Source organism: Tachypleus tridentatus, chromosome 9 (genome assembly GCF_004210375.1).
Source record: "Tachypleus tridentatus isolate NWPU-2018 chromosome 9, ASM421037v1, whole genome shotgun sequence".
In the NCBI taxonomy this organism is placed as follows: Eukaryota; Metazoa; Arthropoda; class Merostomata; order Xiphosura; family Limulidae; genus Tachypleus; species Tachypleus tridentatus.
The window spans coordinates 99,288,217-99,309,483 of NC_134833.1; the positions used below are offsets into that span (position 1 = coordinate 99,288,217).

Genomic DNA, 21,267 nt, shown 5'->3' on the forward strand with positions numbered 1-21,267 from the left:
AATTTTTATTGTTGCCATTTTGTTTCATGATGATCCTCACTATTAAGCACTACTGTAATTAATGATACGTATATTAGCTTATATATATGGCTCTTTAAAAAAACTGATGTTTTAAACATTATAAGTATAGTAATGAATCCACAAGTGAGTTAGAAATCTTGACAATCTGTGTGGAATTTAACAAGATTTTAAAATACTTGTTTCTGAATTCTGGGTGATTAACATGAAATTTATATCAATGGTAATCCAGTTTAATTGACTAGTTATTTTTTTATGTTCACAATAGGTCTGTAACTACTGAATGGCTATGATTTTGTGCCATCATCATAGGATGAATGAAAATAAAGTTAATTCCAATGAGCACACCTTGTGCCTATCCATTAATATATTATCCATTCATAACTCTCATTATCTATCAACTATTCATTTCTTTATCAAATGTTAGACTGAAGCCCATAAAGAAATATTATACCATAACTTAATGTGACCAAGCACAAGAAGTTTTTCAAAAATACAAGCATACTAAATATTCATTACTTATGTTTATTAGATATAAAATGGTAGACTGGTTACTTACAGACACACAAGTCTACAGTTAAAGGCTTGATACTGTAATCATTAATACAATCATTTAGGCATAATAAAATATATACATATTTCTTACCCTTTCTTACTCTTAGAGAATTGGAAAAAAAAAACTACCTCCCCCATTTGAAGAACTGATTAACAAAATTTAAATACTTTACAGACCATTCCAGCACAAGTGAAAACAAAAGGCCATTATTGTTAAGTCACTTTTCACACCTTCCATCATTGTTGTCAAAAGTGCACAAAATTTGAAGAGTTGTAACTACCCATTTCTTTATAGAATCCCTGGGAATGTTCATTTGAGGCAGGGTGAGAAATGTCTTGAGGTACTCCTTTGGTAATTTCATGCATCCTTGTAGGGTCACTGATCACTACATAGGTAAGCATCGGATCCTGGAAAATCTCACATTATCCAACAGGACTGTACCCATCATATTTAATATAAATTTACAGTTGCTAAAAGCACAACCCTTAAAATTACAATTTTATATTACATATACCAAAGAATCTGATGTTAATGAATATTTTGAAATGTATTGAACACTGTATATTGAATTAACTATTAAAAACTGCTCAAATAAAATACTTAGGAATTCTAAGCATTTTCTTTGGACCTTTTCTTTTAGTTCTAACAAAAAAAGAAAGCCCATTCTGTATAACATATTGTTACACATACAAGAAAATAGCTCAAATGTAACTGAAGTCATGAATAAAATGTACAACTGTGCTAATTTCATTTCACTATACAGAAAATTTATTATTCTTGTGTTTTTTGATTACCAAATGTTATATGAGATTGAATAAAAACATGTAGGAACATTTTGTAATAATTTTTAATAATTACAAGAGTAAACTGCTATACTATAATGTACCACAGTAATAGAGTACAATATGGTGTCTTACTACAAATTACATTAAAACTATTACCAATAAAAACTAAAGAATTGACTCAGGATTCCTTTGCACTGAGGGAAAGTGGTAAAATACACCTAACCAGGAGAAAGAGGGTGATCAAGCTTACAGTATCTTACTGGAAAAGATATATTAAAAGTCTTACATGTGTTACACTGTTGCTTGTCCAGTGGAATAATGTATCTAACTTTCAGAAAAAAAACATTATAAATGCTGTTACTGCAAGTTCAAGTTACTGTCTCACAAAGGTTTGACCTAGCCCAAGATTACAAACAAAGAATAGTGGTGTATCTTAGAAATTACTGAAGATATCAATATTTAAGTAACAAATAGTTTGGTAAAATAAGAACAATATCAAGAAATAGTATATATGCTTGTTTTTTAATTGTATATAATATACTCTTTAATATATATTGTTAAATATGATCTAGTTACATCGTAACAATTTAAAATACCAAGTGCAATTTATTGTTTCTTACTTAAATGAAACTGTTTTATTTAAACTCAATAACCAAACTGATTTGATAAAGTTAATGTTGTAGTAGTACATGTTGTTGGTTAAAAAAAAAATGGAGAGTTTTTGTTTAAAAATTACAAAATCATTTAACACACAGAAGGCTCGTCATTCCATTTTATATCATGGTTCCCACACTTTTAGTTGATAAAACTGCAGGACAAATGAACAGTTGTCCAGCACCTTTCAAACTTATCCACACCTAAGTTAAACACATCATGCATAACTATCAGCTTATGTTATTTTTTGTAATTTGAATGTTGTGAACTAACTTTATAAGTTTTAATGCTGATGACGTGGTTAAAAATAATTTTAAAATGTCCATAATTAAATGTTTTTTTGTTATTACTTTCTAATATTCATTATGATTCACTGGTATCAAATATCATTATTACATGCAGTACATTTATGTTAATATTAACATTTCAAGTGGTTAACAACATGAGTAAATTTAGCCTCAGTCCATGCTTCTTTTATGTAATCATATAAACAATCATTAACTTCAAAAAAAAAAAATTGATTCATACAAACAAGAACGTTATTCTACCTCAGAAAATTATGTAAATTTGTTTGCATACATAAATTTCTTAGAGTGAAATACATGTTACAAACACCTTTAGCAAGTGTTCTGAAGCCCCATTATTCTAAGTAATATATTCATACATGGACTACAAAACAAAATGATTTTGCAAGCTTTGTAATTTTCAAATGATCACTGAATTTCTCATGCATCAATATTTTGTCTATTTACAAACATTAGGATTTTCTTCAAATGAGTCCAAACCTTGGCTTACGAATTTTCAAGTAAATAGGTTCATACACAATGCAGTATGGTTATCTCAGCTAAAAAGATGTAATAAGATGAAGCTAAGAAGCCTCAACCATCACTTTCTTCAGTTCTGATACTTTAGCCTTCCTAGCCATTTCTGGAACTGAAATTGACAAAACATACATGTAATATCTTGGTTTATTTCACCTTTCTTAGTAACCTTTATACATACACACACACACTTTTATAACAATAAATACTCAAAATTAACAAATCTAGATTACATTTGAAGTATTAGACAAAAACAAAGTATTTGTAGACAAATTACATAACTTTTTACAAATGCAATAAAAATAAAATATATTGTTTAGTCACAACCAGGAAACATTTTAAAATTAATAACTGAAAATTCTGAAGATCAATGTTTAAAATACTGATAACAATTTCAAACTTTATGCAAGAATTTTTTACCCTCACATCACTAGTTTTTTTTTGTGAAATGTCAGCAATTTGTGCCTTTCTGGTTATTGAATATTGTATGCAAATAATTTTATACATATTTCTACATGTGTGTGTGATGACAAACTAACAAAAGTATTTCCTTTTCTATTCTATTTAATATCCAAGTGTTTCTAAACAAATATGTTACATGTATGCCTATTATGATAAATTAATAAAAATATTTCTTATAGTATTCATTTTAATATCCAACCTTATGAAACCATACCCAGAAAATAAGTGATCTTGATTGGTTGGTTTGGTGTTTTATGGCACAAAGAAGTTAGGCTATCTGCATGAAACATCCAGTAAAAATTTAAATTAAAATAAATTTAGTAAAATTCATAAAAGAAAATTAAGGTAAAACAAAACATAAATTGCATTAAAACCAATGTTTACATCTAGTCTACAGCAGTAAGAGAAAAACTACAGTAATACAAGTTGTAAAGGACTTTCTGTAGTATAAGTGTAATTATCATAACTTGCCAGGAAGACTAATGGATAAATTCAAAAACCACTGTCAGTCACCTGAAGTTCGTCTTACCATTCCTGGTTCTAAGTTATTCGACATTATGGCCATTTTCAGAAAGTAAAGTAATAAAAGTTTTAAAAATTTGTACCAAAATTTTAACTGTAACATGCTAGGATGACTAATGTGTAGTTCAAACAGCAACATTAGTCACCTGAAGTTGTGTCCTGGTTTCGAGTTATTTGGTGTTATGGCCACTTTCTAATTTCAAATTGAAATAGATGGACATTGATTCTTAAGAGGGAATCACATTAAAAAAAAGATCTAATTAAAAAACTTAAATAGCATTAAAAAGATTAATGGTCTTTAGAAATACTAAAAACATTTCCAAGGTGGACAGTGTCACCATCACTAATGACCCTATCTAATGTTACAAACAAACATTGGGACAGAACATGTTTAAAATGGTGTCGTCATTGAGAGTCATAATGACAGCAAGACAGTAAAATGTGGCTTATTGTGACCTGAGTTTCACACAGACAACACATTGGTGAATCAATTCCAGATAAAAGAAAACAATGAGTTAAAATCTGTGACCAATGCATAGTCTAGTTAGAACAACTTCCTCTTTCTGATCCTTATGGAAGCAAGATGGCCAAAATCCAATACACGGTTTTATTTGGAAAAGCTTGTTTTCATGTTACTCACTCCAAGTTGACTGCCAGCTGGTACAGAGCCGAGCCTTGAATATAGGACTATACTTCATGTATGGAACAGGCACAGTGGTGATAGTGCCAGAACAGATACACTTAGCTGCAGTGTCGGCGAGCTCGTTCCCACGAATACTAATGTGGCCTGGAATACAGAAAAACTGGATAGAAGTAAATGTTAAACAGAAATGAGCCAGTTGGTTTTGAATATCAGTGAGAACAGGATGTGAACTAACGTGAAGCGATTCCAGGGCCAGTAGAGAACGAAGCAAGTCAGTATAAATAGTACAGTTTCAGTACTGCTTAGCTTCTATGTGATCCAGAGAAAAATAAAATGCATACAGTTCAGCAGTGAACACAGAAGCAGTAGAAAGGATTCTGTGCACAGCCACTGAACCACAACAAACATTCACCTGATTTTGAACCATCCGTATAAATAGGAATGGAAGGATGGTTCGAAAGATGTTCAGCAAATAACAGACAGTACTTCCAATTGGGAGTGTCTGCTTTTCTCAGATGGCTTAAAGATAGGTCACATTTGGGGACTGTAAGAAGCCATGGTGGGATGGGCTAACCAGTGGATACAGCAATGTTATCCTAGGACAGACCCAATTCATCCATCTGCATCTAGATAATAAGGCCAAAAGGAGCAATGGCAGATCGTCTGTTCTGAAAAAGTATGGCCCACCGAGGAAGGAAAACACAACCCCATGAAGGATGCTTTGGTAAGGAACAAAGTTTTGAAGCATATGGTAAAAACAGTTGCAAATGGCAGAGGTGCAAAGAAGGTTCATGAGACTATGTATAAGTTCTGAACTGGGGAAGTGCAGAAAGCCCCAGTGCAGAGCCAAAGTCCCTGATGATGAATGGGGTCTAGCATTTTTAAGGCCAAGATCCTAGCAGGACCATAGACCAGTGATCCATAATTGGGTTTTGATCGAATAAAAGCACGATGCATCTTTAGCATAGAACATCGATCTGCTCCCCAAGTGGTGGAAGAGAGGACACGGAGGATGTTCAGTGCTCTTGTACATTTGACCTGTAGCTGCTTAATGTGTGGTATAAAGGTCAGCTTACAGTCAAAGATAAGCCCCAACTTCACCGATACAGAGTTCAGAATTAGAGTGAAAATCCCGTTGGTGGCAAAAGTGCATGCAAACGGTTTTAAAAAGAAAAAGAAGTTAAAGCCATTTGCTGTGGTCCACTTCAGTAAAAGATTGAGGACAGTGTGTAGCTGCCTCTCAATATACTTCATTTTCGACAACTGATACAAGATGTGAAAGTCATCGACATAGAACCCATTTGCAAAAGTAAGAGGGAGTTGTTCAGTGATGGCATTAATCTTTATACTGAAAAGTTTGACACTCAAAACACAGCCCTGAGGGACTCCAAGTTCCTATAGAAAAGAACAGGAAAGTATCAAACTCACATGAACTTAGAATCTCCTGTCCATTAAAAAAATTTTAATAAAAAGGGCATATATATGGAGGTCTTGCAAAATACCATACCTCCATGTATATCATAAGCCTTCTTAATGTTAAAGAATATTGATACAAGATGTTGCCATTTGAGAAAGGCTTCTGTGATTGATGTTTCAAGTCGAATCAGGTGACCTACGATGGAGTGCTGTCGCTGGAACCCACACTGGGTGGGCGAGAGGAGGTTGCTTGATTCAAGGAACCAAACAAGACGAGCATTAACCATCCTCTCTAAGGTCTTACAAAGACAGCTCATCAGAGCAATTGGACAGTAGTTTGAAGGAAAAAACACAGATGGCTACGACTTCCAAGGGTGTGTCGAGTGGCAAAGGCAGGGTGGGCACGTGCTGATCAACCAACAGTGCCACCCCTCCATGCACTTGTCCATCACAAAGTTTATCATTTCTATACAAATAAAACTGCCGAAAGGTGACTGTATCGGCAGGTTTCAAAAATGTTTCCTGTAAGGTAAGACACACGGGGTTGTAGGAAGCAATCAGTGTTTTGATGTCATCCAGATTAGAACGTAAACCTCTACAGTTCCATTGTATCAAGGTGGTCATTTTTATTTATGTGTAGACGAATTGGGTTGAGAACCCTTCTATTTGCGACCACGTCTTTTTTCTTTACTGTCTTTATTCAAGGAGGTCTATCAACATCCATGAATCATGCCCTGGGTCAATTGGACAGGTCTTCGCTGTTCGAAGAGGATTCCAGTGACTGAGGATGTGAACGAATGATCGCTTTGCATCTTGGAGTGGGAGAAGATGTACCAGAGGAAATGCATGTACCTGGTACCAAAGAAAGTGGATCTTGGGGTTTGCTGAAATGTATGTTAGGGACACAGATGGGTGTTGACATTGATTAGTCAACTTTTTTAATCATGGAGGTCAAAATACTTCTCCTTTATTTTGAGAACGATTCTTTTGGAGGCACAGAGAGATTTGTCTGCACTTCCAAAATGAAGTGGTGGACATTAACTTTCTAGCCTTAGGATAAGTACTGTTATGAATTGTTTTCAAATGCTGCACCTCTTTTTCTTCCAACCATTTAGGGCAAGAACAAAAGTTGGATGGGGTGTGAGCCATTGTAATTGATGTAATTAGGGTCCATTTCACACTCACAGGCATCGTGGTCCTTACCACCACAATGAGCACACGTCAAGGAACCACGACATGATGTCTTCAAGTGACCGAACAGTTGACAATGAAAACATCGAAGAGGGTTTGGAATGTATGGCCCTACTCTGCAATTAATATAACCTGGCTTGATGGTGATGTAAATGTCAGAATGAGGACACTGATCAGCATTGTAATTCCACCTTCGTGAGTGGGGATATGCCACACTGCAGAAACTTCTTGGATGGAAAAACAAGCGAAAATCTCCGACTCTGGAATGTTCTTCAAATCCCTCTATCAATAAATACTCCTCATGATGAATTCAAAGTAGCATGAGGCATAACCTCAATAGGTATATCCCCAATTGCCTTTGAATGCAAGAGGAGTTCACTGTGTTGAGATGTGGATGTTTCTACCAATATGCCACCAGACTGAAGCTTCTTTACTGAATTTGGAGAGCCACTATGAAGCCCTATGAAAGGACATACTACAATACCAAACAATGACGCTGCAGCAACACTAGGGTTTCGTGAGCACTATACCCAAACATCAGTATCAGATACAATGTACACAACACCTATTGAGAACATCCAGCACTGGTACTTGGTTGACCCTAGCTCAAGTGAACCAGCCAACTGACCACATCAAGGCCGCTCATCTGCAGGAATTCAAGGCCAAAGTGGTGTGTTAGGGTTGGACCCCTCAACCACCAGGATCGTCCCCTTCTCTTCATGGGTCACAACACATGGCAAACACATGGGTAGATGTTTAGATCCCAGAGGAGGTAAACTAAAAGGACAGTACCTTCCCTGAGAGGTCCCATCACCATGTACAGGAATCTACAATGAGGAGAAGTGATCTTGAAAAGTCCTGCATTTTTTTCCTAGTAATCTTTACATAATGAACCATATTAATGAATAATACTTTATAGTCTGGTATTCTAACTTGAGATAGGAAAGCAGCTAGCAACAAATACTTCAGTTAAAAAAATACGGTTTATTCTCTGATTCTAAGATAAGAGAATCAATAAACATTAAGAAATGGGAACAAATAATTTAACAGCAAGTTGTTGATGTGAGAAAACACTTTAACAGTTAAAAGACAGAAAGAATGCTCTAGCAGTTACATGTTCATGTGATAATTTATAAAAATAAAAAGTGCTCTGGTACTTAATACTAGAAACAAGAATTTCTCTAAAATTAACTCACAAGAATGATAAGTTTTTTAGTGTTAAGCTATGGAACTAAATAGTTTTTGTATGGGAATGCACAAGTCTTTTTTTAATAATCCACAAAAATAAAGCTATTTACAAATACTCCATACAGGTGAACAAAATTTGTTGACAAGGAATCCACTTAGAAAATAAAGCTTGGTGACAGCTTGAAGGGGTAGTGAGAGAAACTATTACAATAAACCTTTCATTATTCATTCAAGTCATCTCCAAACTTTATATACAAATGAACAGTTCTCTTCATGTAAAGGATAAGAATAATTAATTTTATTGCAGTAAGTCATATGAACTAACAGTTCTCTTCTGGTAAGTCATATGAATGAGTAATTATATAGTAGTAAGCCACAAGAACAAGCAGCTCTCTCACACTAAATCATAAAAACAATCGATTCTTTAGCAGTAAGCTGCAAGGATGAGCAGTTCTTGTGGTAAATCACACGAATGGTTCTATAGCAATAAGACATCAGAATGAATAATTCTCTATAAATAATTATTGAGAATGAAGAAATCTCTTCGAAATGATAATGGAAAATCAGAAGTTTTCTAACAGTTAGTCATGGAAATGAATAGTTCCTGTGGTAAACAACCACAGGAATGAGCATTATAATGCCCTTAACAGTGTTTTTATTGAGAAAATTTAAAAAACAAAAACAGCTTTCTAGTTGTGTGGTTTAGTGTTAAGATTTTAAAGTAACCCACTAAGTCTTAACCAGCTTTCTGTCAGCAAGAATGGAACTGTACAGTTTCAAGTATAATATAGCAGAATTACTTTTCATCATTATGATCTATAATAAAGCATATTTTTTTTGCAAAATATTTTTAAACAAGGCAATTCTCTAACAGCATGTTTTTAGACTCAGCTGTTACCTACGGTACAACATCTAGTACAATAATTTGAAAAGAAACCATCTAAGGTTAGCATTACTTAATAAGTTTTCCAAATTACTTGTTTTAAGTCTCAACAATAAAAACTTGAAGAATGATGCAAAAATCAGAAAGACCAACCTTCTGGTTCTTCAACTGGAACTTCTGGTAGTGAAAATTCTTCTCCTTTAGCTTCAACTGGAGCCTCTGGTAAGCTTTCTTCTAGAATAGCATCAAGTTCAGCAGAAATAGCCTCTTCATCTTCGTCAGTAAAACCTTCTCCAAGTAATTCATCTATCTCCTAAAAGTTAGTAATACAAAGATGGATTTGAATTAGTAATATACCAGTTACTACTTTAAAATAATAAGGCAACATGATGACTAAACATGTTGAATAAACATTCAGATAAATCTTAAAATCACAAATTTTACTGAATGAAGGCAATACAAAACACAAATTGCATAGAACAGTGATTATTTTGAGCTATGCAGCATTTATCATTTTTTAAGGTCAATCTTTCTAAAGCAAGGTAAATAAAAACATGGAAATTTGAAAACCTGCAAATAAAGATCATAAAAAATGGTAAAAAGCAAAGAGTGGAGATACTGTATACATTTATACAAACCCCAAACTGGCTGAATGGTATTACCAAGAATTACACTTGGTAAAGTCAAAAAATATGGATTCATAGTTTGAGTAAATAATCTCTACAGTACTTTCAGCCTTGTTTCCTTACTTTCTTTACAAGCCCTATTTGCACACAAAGCTACACAAGGGTTACAATAGCTGTCTCCTTAACTTACCAACAAAAGACTAAAAGAAAAGCAGCTAGAAATCACTACCCACTGCCAAATCTTGGACTACTCTTTCACCAAAAAAAATAATGAGACTGACCATTACATTATATTACCTCTAAAGATGAAGAAGTAAGCATGTTTAGTGGAATGGGGAACTAAACTTGCAGCCCATAGAATGCAAGTCAAATACATTAATCACCAGTTCATGCCAGGCCATTTGTGGGCTTTTAAATTCCAAATTATATATTAAAAAAAAAAAAATTGTGCTCAACTATGGGCATAGGAATATTTGATGTGGTAACTAACTTTATACATAACAATAATAAACATAGGGAGTAGCTAACTGATACAGTTCATCATGATTTACTATAGCTATTGGTTATTTGATTACATTAGTTTGAGATGTAAAATATTAAATTCCAGCTGGACATTCTCATGAAGTTATAGTGAGCATTTACATTTGCTATGCATTATATATAGAAAATTTAGTTACATAGAAATGTGCAAATATATGCCTAGACAGAGATGCAACTCCTACTAAGTACATATAAAATTTTACCAGTTGAAAAGCAGTTTTCAAATAAAACATGCATGTCTGCAACAATGCTTTAAATAAATTTTTGTGTCCTTTAAAGTAATTATTCTATGAATGTGTGTAATAAAATTTAATATTAGGTTTACTTTTTTTTTTACTCCTTCATTTCATACATAATACAGTGGTTCACTCCCTAAGAACATCAACTGTATAGTGTATAAAGCATTCAGTATATACACACACTACAGTCACCTAATGTTCATCTATTACTGGCTGGTAATTCCTGTTTCACCCTGTACTTTAGCTTTTTAAAGGAATACCATATATTTGTGAGAAAGCTAAGTTCAGGGGTAATGATAACATCATTTACACCAAAATTATGTTGTTAGCTTAAATAAAATACAGAAAAAGCAAGTCAAATTTTCAATACTTCTATAACTTTTGCAGTACTTCATTAAGCATTCTACAAAATGTTTTAAACTGTTGCTTGAGCTGAATCTTTTCTGTTTAAGTTGCATTTGGCCTGAATGTTCTACAAGGATTTTGTGCAATTCCTGTTCTGAACAACCATTGTGGTTCATGATAGATAAATAAAACTGGAACTGCAAGAGACTTATAACTAAACACTCACTTTCTGTTTCTCAATTCCTTCTCGGGTTTCATCCAAGATCTTTTCCACATCTTCTACTGACAGAAGCTATTAGGAATAATGAATATCAGATTTCTTAGTATCTGTGCGAGCTCAAACATTAAGATTGAAAATTGTAATTTTTTTTAAAATCTTTTCAGCATGCCTTCATAAATATTACTGTGTCACTATGGAAATAAGGTGATACCTAAACTTTCAATACTGTAAAATAATGGTTGTTTGTGAACAACTTATGAAATCAATTCTATGGATACAAATACAAACAATGAATAACCTATGTATTTGATGTATACACTTTGTAACTACATGACACACGGATTCAATGCTGATAATATGCAAGTGGATCAATTATCAATTGAATACTCTAAATTCATGTTAGTGAACAATGTATGTTAGAAATACAGACCTACAGGTATGTTTGAGCTGGCATTATATATATGCAATGTTATATACAGGTTTCACATGCCTGATTAAGCAAAAAAACTACAGAACATCAAGAACTATCCAGAATGGAAACATCTCCTTTCTAGGACCCAAAAACATGAATCATTAAAAGCTCAATCATATGGTTTACAAAAAAAGAAAAGCAGATAATCCACAGACTCAGCACTATATAAACAAAAGTAGAAATTACTGATATTGTAAACTTCATCTGTAGATACAGTTATGACAGAAAGTGTTTGTAACCCTGCATTGTGACTAGTTTTTTCCTCATAACTTAAAAAGTATCATGATTAGGATAATGAAAGTACAGTATATTATAAATATTATACTAACACACATCTACATAAATTTTTATGTAAATTGAACAACAAATAAACTGTTTATAAACAAATAACCAAACATAGGAGGGGCAGAAAGTGTTCATGTGTCTACTTTAATGGTCAGTTGTGTAGCCTTTCAGGTGAATTACTTGGCACAATCTCTTCTCACAGCCCTCCACGATCATTTGACAGTACTTGACTGGTATTTTCTTCCATTCTTCTTTACCAAAGGGCTCCAACTCTTGCAATTTTTTTGGATGACGCTGATGAACCCTAGTCTTCAACTCATGCCAAACGTTTTCAATTGGGTTGAGATCGGGTGACTACAATGGCCATTCCCGAATGCTTATATGGTTCCTCATTCTGATATAAGTGCCTAATATAACAAAGCACTCTTCTTTTTTCATGATTCCGTTGACGCGGTGAAGGATGCCTACACCAGAAGAGCTGAAGGAACCCCATAGCATGATCGAGCCACCTCTGTGTTTAACTGTAGGGACGGTGTTCTTTGGAAAATTTCATTCCTCTTTCTTATGGAAAATATAGCAAACAGCATTGTAGCCGAAAAGCTCAATTTTAGTCTTGTCTAACCAAAGAATACTCTTCTAATAGGTAAAGGGTTTATTTACATGCTTTCTTGCATACCTCAATCGTGCTTCTAAGTGAACAGGCTTTAAATATGGAGTTCTACGAGGATGGCATGCTTTGAACCCAGAGGAGTGTAACATGTTCATAACTGTAGAGATGCTTACTTCAACCCCAGTTTCCCTTACCAGTTTCTGTACGTCATTACATGTTAAACGTGGGTTTATTATAACTTCTCTGAGAACCTTCCTATTGGTTCTCTCTGGAATTTTGGAGGGGCGTCCGGAACGAAGGAGGTTAGCAGTTGATCCTGTAAGTTTAAACTTGGCAATTATGCTTTGAACAGTAGATTTCGGCACATTAAGTTGTGTAGCAATACCGGAAAGAGACATATGAGACTTTTATTTTACAATAATTCGGTTTTTTAAATCACTGGCCAGTTGTTTCCTGTTCGCCGTGATGACCAAGCAGAAAATGACAGAGATGGCGCTAATTGCCGGAAGTACATTTTTTGCTGGCTAAATTCCAATAATTATGAACCCAGTGTCTAGTTCTGGAATGGCATAATGTAGTTTATTTGCCAAACTAAACAAAATTTTTATGGGAATATCAGTTTTTTAACATGTTTTGAACTGCATAAACAATTTCTGCTCCTCCTATTTTTGGTTATTTGTTTATAAACAGTTTATTTGTCATTTAATTTACATAAAAATTTATGTAGATGTGTGTTAGTATAATATTTATAATATATTATAATTCTATTAGCCTACTCATGATACGTTTTAAGTTATAAGCAAAAAACCACTCGGGATGCATGGGTATGAACACTTTCTGTCGTAACTGTAGTTAACCTTAATGGAACTTACAAACAAAGCAAAGCTACCAACAGTGGTACAAAGACACTTCAATAAAAAAAAAGGATTGAAATCTCTAGTGCAAAATTCTGGTTAATATACTCAATTATAAAAACAACATGGAACATTGGACTCTACCATACTATTGTACCTTGTTTAGGCAGAATATTCATGACAAGAACTCTAATAATACCACTACTGTTCATATTTTTCATAGTTAGATTACAAAAACATTAGTTTCATGTTGGTAATATAAAACTTTAATATAACACACAAGTTATCAAGATTAAGAATTCACTGCCTTGAACAATTTAAGAATTTTTTTTATTTGCTTAAATGTTTTTGATGTTGTCTCATTAAATATAAAACATTGATATCATTATCCATAAAAACAGTACATCAATTATGCACATACAATATATAAAGAAAAATATACTATTTTTTCTCTTTCTTCATGATATGTACTCAAAAACTGCAAAGATTTACAGGTATTAAAAAGTAACTTACTTCATGCATTTTCTTTAATGAATCATTGCCTACTTTGAGTCCATCTAACACCTGGATTTCAATCTGAGCAAACTCCAAGTCATGAGCCTATAGAAAATTAACTGTAAAGTTTCATTCACAGGAAAGGTAATATACATGATAAATGTTTTTAATTGGATCCTAATACATAGTGTCATTCTAAATTCATCAAGTATTGTACATGTATATATACAAATCAAAGCAAAGAATAACATCATTCTATTTGAATTTCCACAAATAATCAGGTTTGAAATTCTTCTTTTTTAAATTAATAAGTAAGTTTTGTACATGGTATCATTTGAAGAATATCATCTCTGGTTCCTAAAATAATAAAAGTTGTAGATATTTATTTAAGCTTGAAAATTTACCTATAAACATGTCAGTAAATCATCTAGAAATATGTAGAAAGGAATCACAATACCTTCTGTCATGCAAAACTATGTAGACTACAAGTTAAACATACAAGTTAAACTATGCATCAATTTAAAGAAAACAAATTTGACTTTTATCAAAGATATGATGACTTAGTAAAGTATTTGTGCTGAGTAAGCTTCATGCAAAAACATGTCTGTCCTTCTTAAACAAATGTTAGGAGAAGTAGACTGTACATTTGATTATGTATTAATCTGAGTTACAGTTCACTAGACAACTGTTAAAATAAAAACACTTTTACTTCTCATGTGCAAAATTTCTGATGCCTTGATTAGATATTCCCTTTTTACTTAGACATGTGGTAAAAATTTCTTATAACTTTTGGCTGTAGAGTATAAATGTGCCACGTGTCAGCAGTATACCTGTACACCAGTTACTTTCATTACCAGTGGCATCACATAATATGGTTATACGAAAGAGAAATTAATTTTTCATAATAATTCATTCACAATTAGGTTTGATAACAATATTGCATATTTTATAAGGAGAAAATTATTAATTACTAGAGGGAAATTTTTATGGCATAGATAAAGAAATGCTCTATTTAAAGATAGCCAATTTACTGCCTAGAAGTTATTTATCTATACAGTATTAATACATATATTTCACTTTTATGTTTGCTTGTTGTTGAGCATAAATCTACTCAATAGGCTATCTGTATCATAACCTGATTTTAACACTATAATCCCTTAGACTTACCACTGAGACACCAGATAAAGGACGATTAATGTAACTTAATTTTTTGTTAGGTATAATTATTATTTATACCCTTACTCATGAGTAGTTATTTACACTTTTCTGAACAAATTTTAAGATATGACATGGATTTGCAATGTATCATCTGTTTCATCACTAATCCAGGCAGCTACAGCTAACAAAATCTGTAAACTTAAATTTACTTAATTACATGTACATGATCATAATATTTGGTATATTGGAAGTAGATGCACGAAAGATATTATATATGACATATTTTACATTATAACAGATCAGCTGGCTTATAAAATCAAAGCACAGCCTGTGGCTTGCAGTGACCATGACAAAATACATTCCAAGCACTGTGAGGTAAAGTTGATAAACAACCAGTATAAATAGACACTAGGATTTAAAAAAACACAATATTTCACCTTGATAACAGCCATGTACAAATTTAATCTGTTTCTCACATCCCACCAAGATTCCCATTGGTGTTGTTTATTGTCAATTATAAAATAGTAAAATATTTTATCTGTAGATGCCACAGCTTACAATAAAGATAGATAACTTCAAACATGTAATAATCCTTATGTCATTCTACTAATTAAGTGAAAAAGAAATTTTGTTAATGTCTATTAAGAATGAGAATGCAGTTGATAAATTAGTTTTATATATATTTTTCAAAGATAGCACATATTATATATTCCAATTATTTTACTGTAAAATGAAAGCATCAGAAACACAAAATAATACTGTATGTCAGTCACTAATGATCACTATGTATAATGTTGAACTTGTTACAACATTGTTACAATTGTTGCTTATATTCGCTGCAATAATTTTTAAAAATGGAAGAAACTTCCTTCTTTCTTATGCATTTTTTAATGATTACTGTCATTTAACATAGAAAAGTTTTGATACTTACTGATATAATATTAATACATTTATCATTTAAATTCTAAAAAATTATTAAAATTTTATTGCAAGATTTAGTTACTCTCAGTACATGGTAAGTCAGTTCTAAAGGTCATCAGCTTAAACAATATTCACAGTGTATTAAGTACAATTACAATGTACTTGTATTTACTAATGAAAAATATATATAATCAACCCATTTACCATGTTTTCTAAGTTCATTAGCTGGGCATCTGTCTTCTCAAGCATCTGCTCCATAAATCTTTTCTTCTTCAATAAAAGTTTGGCTCTTCTGGTAATTTACAGACAAAATATAGATAAAGGTTTTAAATCTTAATAAATAATTGTATAAAAACTATACTCACCACAACAAAACATTAGGCACTCATCACCAACAATTATAAACAAAAAAACTTTTTCATTTTAGATATATCTGTTCATAAAACACTAGATGAAATGCACATTCATAACTACAAACATACAATGTAAGCAATATTCCATTTTCTTAATGATGTGAAAATTAAAAAATGTCTCTGTACTCTTTCTTTCCATTTTGTAGAAGCTGTTTGGCTAGACTTCTTTCCTTTTCCAAATTAATGCCAATCTTCTTTTGGTATTGTTTCAGCTTGTCACGTTGTTGTTTCAGTTGCTGATAAAAGAATAATAACCAAAAGAAATGCATGTAACAATCAATACACAGAGGTTTCTGAAGAGTTAATTATTATAAAACATATGTTGTATTATATAATTAATTACAATGGTTAACAGAAAATGAATTTAATGTAAAATGCAAATAGTTTCTCTGCCACCACACTACATAACTGTAACTTGTGTCGGTATACATAATGATTTTACCCACTGCTACAATGTGACAAGACACTGCATTATTTTTTTTAATTCAAATTAAACAGAGTTATTAAGAAAACATGACAAAATATAGTATGTTTGTGTCTTGATTTTGATTTATATTCAATTCAATTTTAGTAGTTATAATCAGCATAAATTATAACAAAGGGAGACCTCACCTTTACAATTTGAACAAGTATCTATAACTAATGGTCTAAAGAATTACTTAAAATTTACAGTTAGATTATTTTACTAATTAAGTTCAATCTGTTATATGCATATCTTGAGAATTTGACTAAAAACACAGGTCAAGTCCTGAATGACAAAGAAAGCTCAAGTGAGAAAATTTGTGGAACATGAGAATCTCCTACAAAACGAGTCCATAAATGAGCAGAATGTAAGGGCCAAGCTTCCAAAGGATCACAGCTAAGTGACAATTTCTAAAATAAATGATCACTGAGTTCTATGATTACTGGACTCCCTACAAGGGAGACACCATAAAGGAGCCACAAAAAATGAGGAACTCTCCAAAGGATCTGAGTAAACAAAGTGTTTCAAATGGAATGCCTTACGATAAAACTGTGGGAGTCAAACTCCATAGAAAAATATCCAAATGAAGCAAATAGCAAGTGAAAGGGAAAACATGAAGAAAAAATAGGGCTGCATTAACAACACATTAATGTGATCATACACCAATAAAGCTGTTGTGGTAACAATTCAGAACCTCAAAGGGGAATGGTAAACAGGATAGCAAATGAAAAAAATGAGAAAGCAAACAAAGGAAAAAGACAATGTATGAGGAGAAGTACATGCCAAGGATGGAAGAAGAGATAAAAGGAAAAGAAGTAATGTAAGAGAAACTGAATTACAACAACAACCCACTGAAAAAAGATCCTAAGTTCAGGTACAATGTAGTACCTGAGAGTCAACAAAGCATGGACTGAAGGAATATGCAATGAAGCAATAACCAAACAAAGGAAAAAGACAAAAAAACAATCTTATAAGTTGAGATGCAAGAAGATCACCCAAGAATTAACAGGAAACAACTGAAGTGAAAGAACAAATATCCCATACCTGAATTATCATAGCAGTAATGAACAAAAGTATGTGTTGTCTATCTTCATCAGGTATAGAAGAACAAAGCAATGGCAAGATGTGGAAGAGTTAGTCTAAGATATCCAAAGACAAGGGAGCCTTAGCAGAAAATAAATAATTGTCATAACACTAATTGTATGTAAATCTGTAGGAGAATGTCCATGCACTGCATTTATAGGTAAACATATTTTCTTCCTTTATAGTAACTTTTTGGAGCAAATTTGGTACTTTCATATAAACTTGATTGATAATTCTTCATTATAAAGGATAATTACTCATCTCAATCTTGATTATGTTATGAAACAGCCATGTATAACAATATTGTATCCATTTGTACTCTCTACTAAGCTGTTTTTTATAGTGGTGATACTCAACTTTTTCACCATCTTTATCATGTTACATATTTTTTTTAAACACAGCTGATTCCAAATTACCTTCTAAATCTGAAGAAATAAGGGTTAGTATGCTAAACCAAGATACAAAATTTAGAAGTACTTTTGAAACATCTTCAGACACACAGTACTCAATGGAAATACTTTAACTGATTCAGTAACAACAAACTCTTATTATCAATATTTAGTTATGGCCAAATAAAGTCTCAGGAAATAATCCCAATAAGTATATACCTAGTCTGCTAATGAGCAGAAAATTGTTGTACACAAACCTTATTTATACTACCTAATTTTTTCTGCCACATAACTAACAAATTGAAACAGTTTACTTATACAATAAATATTTTCAAAGAATTCAGAGTAACTGCTCAAATTACATGATCATGCTTGCTGTTCCACAAGCTTAGAACACTGCACAACAAAGAAAATTGTTAAATAAAAAAACACTTATACTGTATGTTAATATGTAGAATTCCAATAGTTACTGCTATACAAATTTTATGAGCCAAATTTTAATAATCCAAATGCATTACCTTTCACAATTAAATTAACTGATCCAAGTTATTCTGCTATCCCTAAACATCCTAGAAAAGCTAGAAATATAAAAAATAATCTTCAATAACTTCCTAATCTCATATCAAAAGCATTAATGTAAAATAGAAAACCAAAAGCCCAAACACTGATGAGGCATTCCATGAGTAATATGTGTAGAGATTGACTCTATTAATTATAGTTTTTTTGCATTTAGTTGTGCTAGTGCACATGCAGGAGACTGATTTGAAAAACTGGAAGTCAAAATTAATTAGTAGTACAAAGAACTACCTTACTGTATTAAGAGTTATTACAATGTAAAATTATTTGCCATATTACTTTGTGCTCCAGTAGTTTGTATTTATTTAGGTTTTGTTGAAGAAGTTTATGGATAAAATAAGTTATGTTTAAAAGGTTTCTTTGTTGTGTGATCTCAACAAAACAGCCTACTGTCAGCTAGTCGTTATTTCTTCACTACTGACAAGATATCAAATATGCACTTATAGCATTTATATCAACATTCTATCATTTAAGTGAAATATAATACAAAAAGTACCATAGAAAACAGTCTTAACTGGTAGAAAGTGATATTCATTTAGACTAACAAATATCAAATAAATTTGATATTTATGTATTAAGAAAATGTAAACATAATCAATAAACAAAACTAACAGAATAATTTTGTTTGTTTGTTTTGGATTTTATGCAAAGCTACATGAGGGCTATCTACACTAGCCATCCCTAATTTAGCAGTGTAAAACTTGAGGGAAGGCAACTAGTCACCACCACTAACTCTTGGGCTGCTCTTTTACCAAGAAACTGTGGGACTGATCATCACATTACAATGCCTCCATAGGTAAAAGGGTGAACATGTTTGGTGTGATGGAGATTCAAATCTACAACCCTCAAATTACGAGTCAAGCACCCCAATTACCTGGCCATGCTGGGCCTACACAATAACAATGTTACAGTTGTGGATAAATTGCACTACCCTTTCTTTTTTGCTGGTGTAGTACATTTCTCAGTAGACCTAATCATTTTATAACTTCTATCTAAAATAATAAGGGTAGTATGATTTTATTTCAACATAGTATTCATTACAAATATGATGACTGGCAATACTTATGTCTCAACCTAGACCATATTATAAAATATTACTGTGCAAAGCTGTCTTATGACAGCTTAATCATTAATATATAGACATACAATTAAAAGTAAAGGTTATATGTCTATTTAAGAATATAATTTCATTTAAAAGGGATAACAAGGGGTCATTTAAATTATCCCATTTTCTACCATCATCTTGAAACTACCTATATATAAACAGTGTAAATTTATAAATAATAACAAAGAGCACCTACCCTGATATTTTTGCTCATATCCAAAATTGACCTCTAACTTCTAAAATACTCATTCAATCTCAATTTGTTCAATATAGCAAGTTGTACCATACCTGAGACTGAAGACAAACTATTTTATGGACTGAAAACACTAATTAGGTCTAAATTATTTACAGTATAGTATAAACAGACAGTAATAAATTATCCAGTGTCAATTGAGATTGTCATCTGATGATCTACCTTATAACTAAATAAGATAGTACCATTAACAGTTTAAAAAAAAAATTATATTTTAAAAGTCTAACGACATTATATTGTATGAATACTAAGGATAATTTAAACTAGTAATTTACTCAGTAACACATTCTATTACGCACTAGTATTAATAAATAATATGACTAGCTACTACTATTACCAGCACCAGTAATAGAATTTTTGTAGTATTACTGTTATTAATACCATTACTTCAGTTAATACACAAAAAATTAGTAGTTTCCTTACCAAAATTGCTTTATCTTGTTCTGTAACCCGTGATACTTTTTTATGGTGTTTTCCAAATAAAATACCCATCTTAAGTTGTATTTCTGATAAAACTGTTTTGTTAATATTTAAGATATAAAAAATTAATGATGTTTTGAAACCAAAACACAAACTATATTATATGTACATACATCCCTCATCCCTTATGCGCGACATAAACGGCATCTCCTGTCAATACGTATTTTTAATATAACAAGTTACAAATCTTAAAATTTTACCCACATTATCTTTTTTTTTCAATGAGCTTATCCTTTGACATTTTTATCAGTAATACGAATTTATTATAAGTAAATGGATATTTATAATATTTTGTAAGTATTTTAATTTTTTAAATTTTATTAAAGAACTTTAGAAAAAAAGATATCAATAACTCGAGATTGTTTGTCTGTAACTAAAAATAAAATTATAAATAGATTACCTATGCACTACTCACAATGGATATTGAAACCTAAGTTTTACTTGATAAACTCACAGACTTACCTCTTTGCTACAGGAGAACTAATAACTCAGGAACAAGTAATTTTGGTATGACTGACAATGACAACCCCCTCCACCACCACCCAAAAAAGCAAAACAAAAGCATAATATCTACGAAATTTGTCTTGTGTATTATCACTTT

General features: G+C 32.0%; 1 protein-coding gene across 2 annotated transcripts; it reads right to left on the reverse strand.

Annotated features, from left to right (window-relative positions):
- Positions 1 to 527: 527 nt before the first annotated feature.
- Vps20 (vacuolar protein sorting 20) lies at positions 528 to 20,824 on the reverse strand. 2 transcript variants are annotated; one of them, XM_076456003.1, is made up of 7 exons: positions 20,610 to 20,824; positions 16,444 to 16,553; positions 16,109 to 16,196; positions 13,844 to 13,930; positions 11,116 to 11,181; positions 9,293 to 9,452; positions 528 to 2,946 (listed from the first exon to the last, which is right to left on the reverse strand). In XM_076456003.1, exons 1-7 carry the CDS (start codon positions 20,676 to 20,678, stop codon positions 2,882 to 2,884), a joined length of 645 nt encoding a protein of 214 aa, XP_076312118.1. In that variant the 5' UTR covers positions 20,679 to 20,824; the 3' UTR covers positions 528 to 2,881. The 2 variants fall into 2 exon arrangements, with proteins under 2 accessions (XP_076312118.1, XP_076312119.1); XM_076456004.1 differs by lacking the exon at positions 20,610 to 20,824 and adding an exon at positions 20,130 to 20,250.
- Positions 20,825 to 21,267: the final 443 nt, after the last annotated feature.